This window comes from Mustela nivalis, assembly GCF_964662115.1.
Source record: "Mustela nivalis genome assembly, chromosome: 13".
Lineage (NCBI taxonomy): Eukaryota > Metazoa > Chordata > Mammalia > Carnivora > Mustelidae > Mustela > Mustela nivalis.
In genome coordinates this window covers 39,704,928-39,720,016 of record NC_139032.1, presented here as the reverse complement: position 1 = coordinate 39,720,016, position 15,089 = coordinate 39,704,928, and the positions used below count along the sequence as shown (strand labels likewise).

At 36.7% G+C, this 15,089-nt stretch overlaps 1 protein-coding gene across 13 annotated transcripts in view; it reads left to right on the top strand.

Moving 5' to 3' along the window:
* Positions 1–15,089, top strand: part of MPDZ (multiple PDZ domain crumbs cell polarity complex component) — a 154,150-nt gene that overhangs the window by 102,358 nt on the left and 36,703 nt on the right. For 10 of the 13 annotated variants that reach the window (XM_082696734.1, XM_082696741.1, XM_082696738.1 and 7 more), the window contains 3 exons: positions 1,840–1,932; positions 11,305–11,482; positions 14,270–14,380. In XM_082696734.1, the coding sequence (XP_082552860.1) occupies positions 1,840–1,932; positions 11,305–11,482; positions 14,270–14,380 (382 nt within the window). The remainder of the gene's footprint in view (positions 1–1,839; positions 1,933–11,304; positions 11,483–14,269; positions 14,381–15,089) is intronic. The other 3 variants (XM_082696736.1, XM_082696737.1, XM_082696745.1) reach the window with 1 other exon arrangement.

The following is a 15,089-nucleotide window of genomic DNA, read 5'->3' as shown; positions in this document are numbered from 1 at the left end:
CTCAGGCTTAATGGTATGGAATGATTGTACCTTCTTGGCAAAATAGCAAAGCAATAATTTGAGGGTCGCCCTAAGATACTACTTCAAATAGTGTAAAGGCTATGCCAAGGTAACATTGTATTTCTATTAAGTTGTAAGGCCTTACAAGCTCTCAAAAGTCATAGAGAAACAGCCACTTTCAGCACTGTGCCTCCCTCCCAGCACAGGAGAATGGCTGGATTGTCTAGTGCTGTGACCACCTGCTTCATTGCAGAGGAAGTGTATCTGCTTTTAGTGTAACGGGCCTCAAAACAAAACAATCTGCATTTTATAGAAGAGGAATCTATGTTAGGGAGGCTCAGTAACTTGGCTAAATTCCATACTTAATAATTGGCAGAACTAATATTAGAATATAAGCAGTCAGGTTCCGGGTCCTTAACCATTGGACTCAAAGAAAGAAATGTACAAGCCCCATATAAAAATATGGGGCAGCATGGCATGGGGGTTAAAAACTCAGGTTTGTGGTTAGATGGCCTCAGTTCATACTTTACCTCTGTTACTCTACCGTGTGACTTTGTACCAATATCTGGTATCTTGATGCAGGTTTATAGAGAGTTATTACAGTTGATAGAAATGTCATTGGTAGTCAACACTCAGACACAGGGGCAAAGAAATCTAATTCATTCTTAGCCAGGTGAGTTCGGGAGAGGAGCACTGGTCCATTTTGCTCCTTGGAGCACACAACACTTAAGTTCTGTAAAGCACGTTCAAAGATGAATGGGGGGTGACCAACACATTTATAGGAACTTATCCGGGTTGATGAAGGGATTCGAGGATTATAGAATCATATGAAGAACATGGGGGTTTTGTATCAGAGGATTCAGGATATTAATATTCTTATAGCTCAAAAGGCAAGAACATGTGTCCAGTGTATATGAGAGTGTGTCCAGGTGGCTCCCTGAGCTTGGATGGGTAAGATCTGCCCCCCTCCCCGTGGATGTCATTGAATATTTTAGGAACTCATTCTAAGTTCTCATTATTATCTGTATTTCATACTTGGCTTCCTCTGTCCTATTCTCTCCAGCTCTGTTTCCCGAGGGTTAGCCTCATGTTCACCTCTGTGCATGCATCTTCAGGTTATAGCTTCTCTCAGTCTGCCTCCTTCTCAGTCTGCTTCTTAACATCCTTTTTAAAAACCCTCTTTTTGGAAAATAAAATAAAATCTCTTTTTTGGGTCCATTCCCAAAAGTCTTGTCCCACTGTCAGGCTTAGGCTCTTGGAACCCAGCCTCATTCAGAACCTTGTGCCTCAACTTGGCTCAGGAGAGGAATTAAAACATAAAACAGTGGGTAGTATAGTTAGGCACATAGATTTTCTCTTAATAGTTGAAAAGCAAAAATCTAACATTTAAGTCAAAGGAAAAAGGACATGTTCAGGGAGAACCTGGGCACTTAGTTGCTTTCCAAAGTTTTTGTTGTGAAACATTCAAATACAGATGATTATTGGGTTTTATGACTTCTGATCTCAGTCAAAAGGTTGTGTGATTTGACCGAGTTCAGTATTCCTGTCGCTGGAAAATGGATATAACTTGAGTGTATATTTTCTTTAGAGTATTAAATTTCTATAAAAATCAATTGCAAACATTTATCTCCAGACTAACTTATGGTAAATTGATTCTGGTGTCATGTTTTTATTTTCATTTGATCAGGTTTTCTTTTCCTCTTAATGTAAAATTGACCAAGGTGGTGAAAATATGAAGTAGTTCTGATTTTTAGCAAATTGATAATAAAATATATATAAGACAAAACTTGCACGGTTTTACTAGGATTTTGGTGTATTCACTGTGTAAATTTTTAACAGAGACATTCCAGAACTACCAGAGCGGGAAGAAGGAGAGGGAGAAGAAAGTGAGCTTCAAAATGCAGCATATAGTAATTGGAACCAGCCCAGGCGGTAAGGATGATTTCTGTCTTCTGCCTACTCAGTGTTTAAAGATAGGGAGGTGTGGTTTCTAGTGCTGGATTACAACTTGCTACTCTGACACAGGGCAAGGCGTTTTAATATCCCTTACCCTCCATTTCTTCCTGTGTGCTGTGGAAAGAACAATATGTTATTACACAGGGTCTAAACTAACATGTATACAAGGATTTGGCATATAGTAGGGGCTAAATACAAATAACTAGAGAAAATTATGCCTAAGTAGTTGGGAATGGATTATATTTTCTATAGAGCTCGATCTTGGGTTTAAACCACCAAATGGTAATTTAAATATTCTCTAGCATTTGTAGCACATATATTCAAAATGTGTGTGTGTGTGTGTGTGTGTGTGTGTGTGTGTGTGTGTAAGCATCTTGTTATCACAGCCTGCAGTTATTTTAACCCATGCTCTGTCTGGAACCAGTTTCATATATAGTAGAAAAGATAGTTTTCCTAAATATGTTCAGATATAACACTATGCATCACTAAGGCATATTTTTGTGTTCCTGCTGAGTAAAATCAAATTGAGTTTCATAGGAATTTACTGAGTCCTGATTATGGATGCAGATGATTTTGTGAATAAAAGGGATGTATGAGACCTAAATCCTGCCTTCAAGGAAGTATAGTGTACTGGGGATTAGGCAAGACACAAAATAATTAAAGAAAAGTATAAGGTATTTTACATTGAGTGTAAAATATTAGTAATTGTCATTGGCTATGCCCTCTAAACAGATCTACAAGTGACCATCATAATGATTTCTTGCACTTAGGAAACACCTAATACTTATTCTACAATAAATATATAAAATCCTCCAGAGAGAAAAATTTCTACTGTTCATAAATGTAATGCAGTTTGATGATTTTCTTTGCTTATGTTTAAACATTTTTAGGTTGAGTCCTATTCAGAGTATAGGAAACATATTATGTTACTTACACAAAAAACAATAAACATTTCTAGCCATTTAAAATGACTTTTTCATTGGAATTCCTTAAGAAGCTATTTAACTTACTTAAAGAATCAAGGTCTCTCTACATCATTATTCACATTGAGAATAGAATATAAATGCTAGATCAGTGGCAGAAAATAGATTATGTTGTTTCTTATTTATATGAGGATAAAGGCAAAAGTGAGTTAGATGAAATTATTTTGTAGTTGGTGATCATAGTGATAAACTTGAGTTTTGTTGGACAGAAATCACAGTCAAAGAAGAAGATAGATTCTCAGTTTTAATAATGCTGTTAGAGGAAAAGTAGATTTTAGAAAGCAATATGCACAATGTTTAGAGTCTATAAGAGCCATGTTAGAATTCTGACTTTTACACTTTTTAAGATAAATTTCTTAATCTCTCCTAGCTCTCAGTTACTTCATCTATAAAATGGGTTTGATAGTAAAATCTTTTAAATTTGGAGAATTTAGTGTGATAATGCACATGAAATTTTTAGCTTGGTTCCTGATACATAGTGAGCATTCAGTCTCGGTCGTTGGCCTGGTCGATGGTCACCATCATCACTAATAACTAAGCAAATAGAAAATGTTGGACCCATGAATCACTTTGGAATTTTATTATGAGAAAAACTTGGGTGTAGCTTCTGAACTGGAAGATTTTTTTTTTCCCAAAGATTATTTATTTATTTATTTGTCAGAGACAGAGGGAGAGAGAGTGAGCGAGCACAGGCAGACAGAGAGGGAGGCAGAGGCAGAGGGAGAAACAGGCTCCCTGCTGAGCAAAACTGATCCTAGGACCCTGGGATCATGACCTGAGCCAAAGGCAGCTGCTTAACCAACTGAGCCACCCAGGTGTCCCTGAACTGGAAGATTTTTATACTTATAACTTCAATTTTAGTCTTCACACCAGCCTGAGGTATCTCTAAAGGTGGTGCAGTGAGGGTATGGGTGGAGCTTCCAGAAATCCTAAGAAGATACCCTGCACTTATTAACAAAGGTACTCTTTTGGGAAGAGGTCACAGAATAGTAAGAGGATGCTTACCAAAATAACCAAAGCTTTTATACAACATGGGGAACGTGATGGGACATTCATTTGTACTGTTAAAAGAAGTTTACTTTCTGTGGAAATAGAGAATATTTTTTAGCAAAGTGTATATTTTAAAATTTTAAATAAGCTGTTACTCTTACTTTGCATGTGATTTCCATTGACAGAATTGGTAGCATACTCTGTGTATCACTTTCTAGCTTGTTGTTTCTCGCTCAGTCCAGTGTCTTGGATGTCTGTCTGGTTGATACTTCATTCATTCAGTGTAGTTGTTGCAGTGAATTTCAACATCTGAATGCACCACAGTTTATTCCCAGGTCAATATTTGACTAATTAATACTTACTTGCTACTATAATAATTCTTTGCAGTAAATATCTCTATTTCCTTATATATAACTATGAGAATTTATCTAGGTATGTATCCATAAGAGGAATTGCTGATTCATAGATTGATTTATTTATTTTTAAAGATTTTATTTATTTATTTGACAGAGAGAAAGCACATAAGCAGGGGGAGAGGCAGAGACAGAGGGAGAAACTGACTCCCTACTGAGCAGGGAGCCCCACACTGAACTTCATCCCAGGACCCTGGGGTCATGACCTGAGCCAAAGGCAGACACTTAACTGACTTAGCCACCCAGGCACCCTTGGCTCATAGATTTAAATGTGTTATTTATCTTCCGATATCAGTCCGCCGTTCCCATTCCGCTTTACCTGCCCACTGGCATCTTCTGCCCCAGTAGAGATCCAGACGGGTATAATTCTGATTTCAGGCTGATTTCATGGGTGATTGGAGTTCTTTGGTAGGTAATCAGCTCACTTTGGGGTACCGGCTGAAAAGGCGCCTCCTCCTACTCCCCCGCCATCAGAAGTTGTCCACTTGCTTTTTTAGGGTGGCTGTACCAATTTTTACTTCAATTCTTAATATATGAGAGTTCCCTTTTCCCCACAACCTTGTTACCACATCATATGATCATTGAAACAACATGTTTTTGTCAACCTGATAGTTAGAAAATGGTATCTTGTCTTAATATACAATGTATGATCCAAACAGGATTAAGGTGGTAGGGTGCACATTTTCTCACTCGTCCTATGGATTGAATTTTGAATCTTGCTTACATTGCTTCAGTAGTCATAATCCCAGTCGTCATCGTAGGAGTGATAAAAGATTGATTGCATGCTGTATGCCAAAGCTTCATTTTGCACTTGGCATACATTCATTAATATAATCCTCACAGCGAACTCTGCTGTAGAGAGACTTACTGGCTCCATTTCACAGCTGAGGAAGGTAAGAGAGACTAAGTAAGTTGCAGAGGGTCACACAACTGTTAAGTAGCAAAAAGTCAGGACTCAAACTCAGGGGCTCAATTCAGAGCTCAGGCAGGCTGGCCTCAAAGCCGTTTTACCTTTGCTTTTCTGAATTTCATTTTTTGTAAGCCCATGTATAGGCTTCAAGAAAGGCTGCCATTTTCCCAGACAACTAACTCTGAACATGTTCTATAAAACTATACTTTTATAGGTCTCGTCTTTTCTGTTCAAAGAATGTTTACAGTGTTCCGTTCAATGAGGGGAGTCTGGTTCCTCAGCACTGTGGTCATTTTGGCAGCCTCGTGTTTGTTATCTTCTCCAGGATTTTAAGAAGTTACAGCCTTTCTTCCAGAGAGTACACTGGATTTGATAACACTGCTATCGGCTGGACCCCATATAGGCAGACAGGGCTGTTCTCCAAAGATTGTGTAACCTCTCTGAACCTCTTCCCTTTAAAAGTGGGGCTAATTAGCGTATCCATCCCATAGGGATGGTGTGACAATTAAATGAAAGTATGTGGTATTCACCTGGAGAATAATGCCGAGCACATGATAAGCTCTTGAGTGTTTGTTGCTATTACTTTTATTATTTAAGAAATTATAAGAACCACTTTCCACTTCACACTAACTACAAAGAACCCTAGCCAACATTTGCTTTCATTCTTCCATTTTTTTTTTCCTTTATAGAGAAGGGTTAAGTAGTCCCATGTATGTATCCTGAATTCTTAAATGTTTACTACAAATGGCTAAATATACTGACTTCTTTACTTTTCTGTGTTATCTCAGGAGCTGCTTTAAGAAACAAGGGAGGATTTTGCTTCTTATCTTTCACAGAATTCCAAGAGTGAAAGAAAATGATGACTAGGATTTTAACTAGTTTAAACTATTTACACAAACATTATTAAGATTCAGGAACATGGTCACATCCTTTCAAACTAAATAGAGTTTCTAGGATTATCCATTTCTAATAAGGTAATAAATGCTGACCTCACGTGCTTCATCTCCCCCAGCCCTGGTGCTCTTTTATCTCCAGCCTTTTCTTACTGGATAGCCCTCACCACACAGGAGTCCTTAGGCCAATCTTTCCTCTCCTCTGGGAGCTCCTCAAAGCTCCTCAGACTGAGGGCATATGTTGGACCATGCTTTCTTCTCCTGTTTGATGTCCAGCACTGTCTCCCTTCCCGCAGCACAGAACAGATTACAGTCGTGTTATCTCAGAGCTCTCTGCTACGTTTCTCTTCTTTTTTCCTCTCAGCCCGGCACCTCACTGCAAACAACCTTCTTCTTATGTGCCAGTCTTCCCATAAGACAGGAACTTAATGTGTTCATAGCTCTTATGGCTCTGAGCAGGTATGAAATGTGAGTGTCTGTGCCTATTACATGGGGGGAGGAGGTGCGTTCAAGGCAGAGGAAGTAGCAAGCGCCAACGCCCAGAAGCAGGAGAGCAGGCCTAATGAGCTTCGGGAACAGCTGTGGTCGCTGGAGTGGAGAACAGAGGGCACGGAGCTGTGGGAGCCGAGTTTGGGGAGGTGGTGGTAGAATCAGATCATGTAAGATACTGTCAGCCTCTGCTTTCCATGCCCTGACTGTTAATTACCCAGTCTACCTTGGCAAAGAAGACTTCTACAGGGATAAGCTTCTGACATAGTGTGTGCAGGAATGTTCTTTTCCTTGATTTGATTGCCAAACTCAGAAGTTACCATCTGTTCAGGAGTTGTTGAATTTCTTGATTACTTAGTGTCTGCAATATTAGAGCTCCTGGAAAATGGTACTTTTTATATGGGTCCATGTCCCAGCCTGAAGTGTGAGTCCAGTATTTACATGTAATAAATCAGCTTCAGAAATACAGTAGTGTTTATCAGACCTTATAAAACACATAATTGGGAAACAAAAATGATTTTGTTTTGCTACTGGTAAAACTTCAATAAATTGATAAGATTGGCAAAAATTAACTTATTACATGTTATTACATTGAATATTTTAAAATTTAGTTATAATTTTTAACCATGTGAACCATTCTTAAGTATGCAGATCAGTGACATTAAGAACATTCACATTGCTGTGTAACCTATCATCTATCTCCAGAACGCATCATCTTACAAACTGAAAATCTCTACCCATTAAATTTTAAATAATTCCCCAGTTCTGCCCCCTGCCCTGGCAACTGCCCTTCTACTTTCTTTTTTCCCCAGTTTTTTGTTTCTTTTTTAAATTTTATTTATTTATTTATTTGACACAGAGAGAGATCACAAATAGGCAGAGAGGCAGGCGGGGGGCAGGGGGAAGCAGACTCCCTACTGAGCAGAGAGCCTGATGCCAGGCTTGATCCTGACCTGAGCCAAAGGCAGAGGTTTAACCCACTAAGCCAACCAGGCGCCCCTCTTTTTTCCCCAGTTTTATCAAAAAGTAATTGAGCATACATCACTGTGTAAGTTTAAGGCATATAGCATTTTGGCTTGATTTTATGTAAATATAGAAATATCATCACAGTGGGTTTCAGGTCTTCCATTTAAGTTCTTAATCCAACCAGTAGGTTTTAGGACTTGAATTTAAATCCTTAATCAAAATTAATTTTTGTGAATGCTGTAAAATATGGGTCACCTTCATTCTTTTACATAGAAATATTCAGTTATCGCAGCACTATTTACTGAAGAGACTGTCTCTTCTCCATTGAGTATTCTTACCTCCCTTATGAAATATTAGTTGACCTTACATTCTTGGTTTATTTCTGGGCTCTTGATTCTATTCTCTTGGTCTGTGTGTCTGTTTTTATGTCAGTACTAGACTGTTTTGATGACTAAAATTTTATAGTTTAAATCATTAAACTGTATAGTTTAAATCAGCTTTAAATCAGGAAGTGTGATGCCGTCTTTGTTCTTTTTTTCCTCAGGATTTCTTTGACTATTCAGAGTCTTTTGTGATTTTGTATAAATTTTAGCGGTGTTTTTTCCATTTCTTTAAAAAATGCCATTGGAATCTATTTGATAGTAATTGCATTGAATCTGTAGGTGGCTTTTGATTATACTTCATGTTTTAGCAATACTCTTCCAACACATGAACACAGGATACCTTTCCATTTATTTATGTCTTCTTTGATTTGTTTTATCAATTTCTTGTTTTCAGAGTACAGATGTTTCACCTCTTTAAATGTATCACTATTTTATTATTTTTATGCTATTATAAATGAGATCAACTTTTCCCAGAAACTTTGTTGTTAGTGTATAGAAATGCTATTTTTGCATTTTAATTTTTTATCCCACAACTTTATTGAATTAATTGATTAGATCTGACAGTTTTTGGGTTGAGTTTTTAGGATTTGTATATATGTAAAATTATGTCATCTATAAATAGAGACCATTTTACTTCTTCCTTTCCAATTCGGTATTTTTATTTATTTTTCTTGCTGATTGCTCTAGCTAGGCTTTACAGTACTGTGTTGAATAGGTGTAGTGAAAGTGGGCACTTTTGTCTTATTCCTAATATTAGAGGAAAAGCTTTCATCCTTCCACTATTGAATATGTTGTTAACTGTGTTGTTACTCTATATGGCCTTTACTAGGTTGAGATATGTTCTTTCTATGCCTGATTTGTTGAGTTTTTATCATGAGCACATATCAAATTCTGTCAAATGCTGTTTTTACTCTATTGAAATGTTCATATAATTCTATTATTTTGTTCTATTAATGGAATTTATCACATTGGTTGATAGCATCCCTGCATCCCAGGGACACATCCTGCTTGATCTTGGTGAGTGGTCCTTTTAATGTGCTGCAGAGTTCAGTTTGCTAATATTTTATTGAGTATTTTTTTTTATACATATTCACCAGCAATATTGTGTACTGTAGTTTTCTTTTCTAGTAGTAAACTTTTCTGGTTTTGGTGTCAGGATAATGCTGGTCTTGTACAATGAGTTTGGGAGTGTTCCTTCCTTTTTGACTTTTGGAAGTGTTTTAGAAAGATTGATTTTTATTCTTCTTAAGTGATTAGTAAAATTTGCCAGTGAAACCATCTGGTTCTGGTCTTTTCTTTGTTGGGAGGCCGTTGATTACTGGTTCAATCTCCTTACTAGTTATTGGTCTATTCAGATTTTCTATTTCTTCCTGATTCAATCTTAGTAAGTTGTATGTTTCTAAGAATTTTTCCATTTCTTCTAGGTTACCAGTTTGTTGGTGGTCGATGTATAGTTAATAATAATAGCCTCTTATGATCCTTTGATCTGTGCTAACAGTTATAATGTCTTATTATTCACTCATAACTTTTTCGATTTGGGTCCTTTTCCTTAGTTAATGTAGCTAAGGGTCTGCCAATTTTGTTTATCTTTTCAAAGAACCAGCTCTTGCTTTGGTTACTCTTTCCTATTATTTGTTCTCTATTTCATTTGTTTCTATTGTCATCTTTACTCTCACCTTCTTTCTGCCAAATTTGGAGTCAGCTTATTCTTTTCTAGTTCATTAGGGCATACAGTTAGATCACTTATTTGGGATCTTTCTAGTCTCTAAATGTTGGTGTATATTGCTATCAATTTCCCTCTCAGAATTGCTTTTGTTTCATCCCATAAGTTCTAATATGTTGTATCTCCATTTTCATTTGTCTTGTGAAACTTTTTACCATTCTTTCTGTCTCTATGGATTTGAATATTCTAGATACATCATATAAATGAAATTGTATAGTATTTGTCCTTTATTTCACCTAGCTAGCTTATTTCACTTAACATAATGTTTTCAAGGTTCATATGTGTTGTAGCATGTATCAGAATTTTTTCCCTTTCTAAGGCTAAATAATATTCCATGGTATGTATATACCATGTTGTTTATCCATTCATCTTTAGATGGACACTTGAATTGCTTCCACCTTTGGTTATTATGAATGATTTTTCTATGAGCATAACTATATTAATATTTCTTCAACACTTTTGTATAATTTTGAGAGGTTATATACCCAGAAATGGAGTTGTTGAGTCATAGGGCAATTCTATTTTCAATTTTTTTTTTTTTGGAACTCCTATACTGTTTCCCATAGTGGCTACAACAATTCACATTCTACCAACAGTGCGCAAGGTTCCAATTTCTGCAGTTTCTCCTTGCCAGCACTTCTTTTCTCTCTCTCTCTCTCTCTTTTTTTTAAAGATTTTTATTTATTTATTTGTCACAGAGAGAGAGAGAGAGAGAGACAGAAAGAGCATGAGAGCATGAGCAGGGGAGAGAGGGAGAGGGAGAAGCAGGTTCCCTGCTAAGCAAGGAACCTAATGCAGGTCTTGATGCCAGGATCCTGGGATCATGACCTGAGCCAAAGGCAGACACTTAAACAACAGAGTCACCCAGGTATCTGTTTTTTCTTTTTTTGTTTTTGTTTTTTTTTTGTTGTTGTTTTTTTGTTTTGATAGTAGCCATCCCAGTGGGTATGGGGTACGTATCACATTATGGTTTTGTTTTGAATTTCGCTAATGATTAGTGAAGTGAACATTTTTTCATGTGCTTATGTTCCATTTGATTATCTTCTTGGGAGAAATGTCTGTTTAATTCCTTTGCCCATGTTTTTAAAAAATATTCTATTTTTTTGACAGATATCACAAGTAGGCAGAGAGGCAGGCAGAGAGAGAGAGAGAGGGAGGAGGAAGCAGGCTCCCCACTGAACAGAGAGCCCAATGCGGGGCTTGATCTCAGAACCCTGGGTTCATTACCTGAGTGGAAGACAGAGACTTTAACCCACTGAGCTACCCAGGTGCCCCTCCTTTGCCCAATTTTAAATCAGATTATTTTTTCACTGTTGTGTTTTTGGTGATCTCTTTATATTCTGAATATCAATCTCTTATCCAGAAAGTGATTTGCAAATATTTTCTTCCATTCTGTGAGTTACATTTTTACTTTATTGATAGTATTTTTTTGATTAACAAAAGTTTTTAATTTTGTTGAAGTCTTATTTGTCTGTCTTTTGTTGCCTAAACCTTTGGTTTCCTATCCCAAAATCATTCCAAAACACAGCATTGTGAGGCTTTTCCCCCATAAGCTTTCTTATAAGAGTTTAATTTTTTTTTTTTTTTTATCTTTATAGGGTTGAACTTTGGAGAGAACCAAGTAAATCGTTGGGTATCAGCATTGTTGGTGGAAGAGGCATGGGAAGTCGTCTAAGCAATGGTGAAGTGATGAGGGGCATTTTCATCAAACATGTTCTTGAAGATAGTCCAGCTGGCAAAAATGGAACCTTGAAACCTGGAGATAGAATAGTAGAGGTACCCTCTAGTGAGCTTTCTGTGCCAAAATTCTTCCTCTGTTCTATCCTCTTTATTAAGGGAATCATTGCCTTCACATGGGTCACTTGACCCATTGTTAAAGTAAAATGTGTTTGAGGTTAAAACATTTCTTTCTTACATGTCCCATTTCATCCATAATCTTTCTCTTTAGTGCATGGTGACAGATTATGTATCTTGATTCAGAGACTGATGTTTGGAGATATAACCATTTTAAAAAACATTGGCCTTGAGTTAAAATAATGAAGTTCTATTTGAAAGAACAAAGCAAATTTCCTGGGGAAAAAATTGAATTGTTTGAAATTAAATATACATGAACATAATATGTAGATAATAGCTACGTTCTCCAGTGATTTTATTTTAAGAAATGCTTATCGTGATCAATTCATTGTAGATTAACTTTATTGGATTATTTTCCAAGTGAGTCCTTTTAGTAAATCTTTTATGCTAATTACCCTGATTGTCTTTTACATAAATGCTTCCACCCCCCACAATCCAGGCTCATGTTTCCCTCTTTCTTTTTCTCAGTGCTATGCCCATTCATCACTGAGGAGTGTATGTGTGTGTGTGTGTGTGTGTGTGTGTGTGTATTTACACACTCATGTATGTGTAACTTTGATTTATGCAAGAGAAGTATTTGGTAAAATTGATTTGGTAAAATTAATTCAAAACAAAGTATAGTATTTTAAATAGACTTTTCTCCCATGGTCACTAGTCATTTACTCAGCAAATATTCCTGGAGCAGCTATTGCATTCCAGATGCTATCACAGGCTCTGGGCATTCCGCAGTAAACAAGGCAGCATGCCTGCTTGTCAAGTGTGACAGACTTAACAAGTAATCACGTCACTTCAGAACAGTGTGATAAATTATCTGATCAGGGAAACTATAGTTATAATTAAGAGGGTAGAGGAAGGGTACCTGACCCAGATTTGCTAAGTTGTCAGGATAACAGAGTTGGTTTCTCAGTAGAAACCAATAACTATTACTATAAGGACCATTATATTTAGTTTATACAAGTGATTGTCTCTCATTTTCTAAATCCATATAACTTACCATTAAAATGCATTGATTATGAAGGTTACAACATTGTAACTTTAAAATGAACATTTTAAATATTGATATAGTCCTTTACTGGTTGATTATCTGTGAAAGCTGAAGAGGGAGGAAGATTGAGCCTTGGGAGGGTACTAGGGCCATGTCTGTTTTGTCTCGTTCTTCCCTCCAAACATTTGTAAGGAAGAATGGTGGGCTTGTTCTCTTTCTCTGCATCCTTACCTTTCTTTAGGGGATATCTTAGCTCCTTTTTAAAGAACCCTTATTCCCAATTTCAGATTATCACAGGCCAGTTTATTTTATGGATAATTCACTATTAAATACCTTTGACCTAAGGAGAAAAAGTAAGAAATATTTATAATTCTTTCTAGAAAGGATTGATCACAGTTTGCACTAAAATGTTGTTTAAAGGTACTGAGGGAGTTAAAGCATCCATCCCTTTCAAATTGAAAAGAAGTCTGATTCTGTGCGTTGTTAAGTACTTTGTGCTGTTTAGCAGTGGTTGTTGAGGGCTGTTATGTATGGGGGCTTTTCTAGTAAGTAAGCAAGCCTTGGGCCTCCATAATCCTGGGGATTCTGAAACCTGTCTCTGCCAAGTTTCTGAAAAAGTATTTAGGCTAGACGAGTCGAGACCTGCAAAGTATTCCATTCTGAGTATAGAGTTCTTTGGACTTGAGCAAAGATATTTAATGACCTATTAAATGTTTCTACAAGTGAAATATATAGTAGACTAACTTCTATTATTCATTATTATACTAACTTTTATTCTACAAAAAGTGAAAGCCGTTTTTAATATGTACTGACATGCATATTACATTACTTAAGTGTCAATCTAAGAGAAGTTTTCAATTAAATGCATGTAATTCTTTTAAAGGTGATAATGTTCTATGCAGAGATCTAATTAATTTTCTTTTCCAGAATTGTGTCTGCTCTGATTATGCTATTTTGTTGTATATATATCCTATTGTGGTAATTGGAAATGATAAAATGATTATAGTATCTTGTAGTTTTCTGGCAGGATTAGCATTTGGCCTTTCAAACTACTTTCCTTCCTATTCATATAGTATGTAAGCTGAGCTGCTCATCACCCAGGCAATCCATGGCCAATAAAAAGTTACAAAATAACATTCATTTTCAAGCTATTTATAGAAGAATTACTAACAAGCACAATTTCTTGGCTTCCAGCTCCTGTCATGTCCACTACAAAGATTCTTCTGCAAAGCTAATCTTGCCATAACCTGATTTTTCTGAACATTAGAATTCTGTTTTTTACTTCAAGCTTCCCTGTACAGAGAGAAAAACACAAAACATTGCCCACCCATTTCCCGAACAAGTCTTTAATGGATTTGGAGAAAACATGTACAGTGACTTTCATGATGAACACAGTGCTGCGAGGCAGTTCCCTTTTATTATTTCTTTAATGACTTTGATTTATTAAAGGGGTAACCGATACTGTAAGGAAAGCAGAAGTAGAGCCTTCATTTCAACTGATGATTATTTCAGTTGATGATGGGGACAGAAGTCAGTGTCAAAATAAGGGACCACAAGTCTTCTGGACAATGAAAAGTTTGAGTCTCACAGGTAGTCTCAATTATTTTTGATTCTGAAACAGATTTCCCAGGAGGCTCACCCAGGATTCTCAGAACTCCAGATCCACAAATTGTTCTGTTGTTCTATAGCTTCTTGAAATGTTAAGCTGAGGCCTTCCATTGCAGGTGGATGGGATGGACCTCAGAGATGCAAGCCATGAGCAAGCTGTGGAAGCCATTCGGAAAGCAGGCAACCCTGTAGTCTTTATGGTACAGAGCATTATAAACAGACCAAGGGTAAGCGAACAAAAAGGGCAAGGTAGGCAAATCCAAACAATGTTCAACTTGGAATCTAATGTATCAAGGGCCAAGTTGTCTCTAGGAGCAGATATCCAGTCTTAAAATCTCAGGAGACTTGTTAAAATTTTATAATGTTTTTTTTTTTCTTTTTTAATTGAGTTGTCCCGAAAATCCCTTCTACCATGTTTAATAAACACTTCACGTCTATTGAAAACACACAGAAGTAGGATCCATTGGTGGCCATAGGTATCTAGATGGATAATTATTAGTATTCATTGTAGTTACAAAATATTTAAGTTGTTAAGAGGAATGTGGTATAATGACTTAGCTTACTATATGTGACCTCTCAGTCCCTGAAAAGTCAGAGAGATGACATTTTCTTATGCATATATCCTCCAGACAGAATTTCCAACATATGCAGTCCCATGATCATGTGTGAATCGTCTTGATGTATTTGTCTGTCCCACTGGACATTCTACATAGTGGAAATTTAAGCAGTATGATTACATACGAGTGATTTCATACTTGCTGCGTCTCCAGCCATGAGCACTTCATCACTGAATAGCCCCCAGTACAGACAAAAACCTACTAACCCATTTTACCATCAGTCATGACAGATAAAATAGCTTTAATGCATTTAATGAATGTTGTTGATGGAGAAGATATGAAGTGAGTCCTTGTGTGTTGGATATGCCCTAAAGATTCT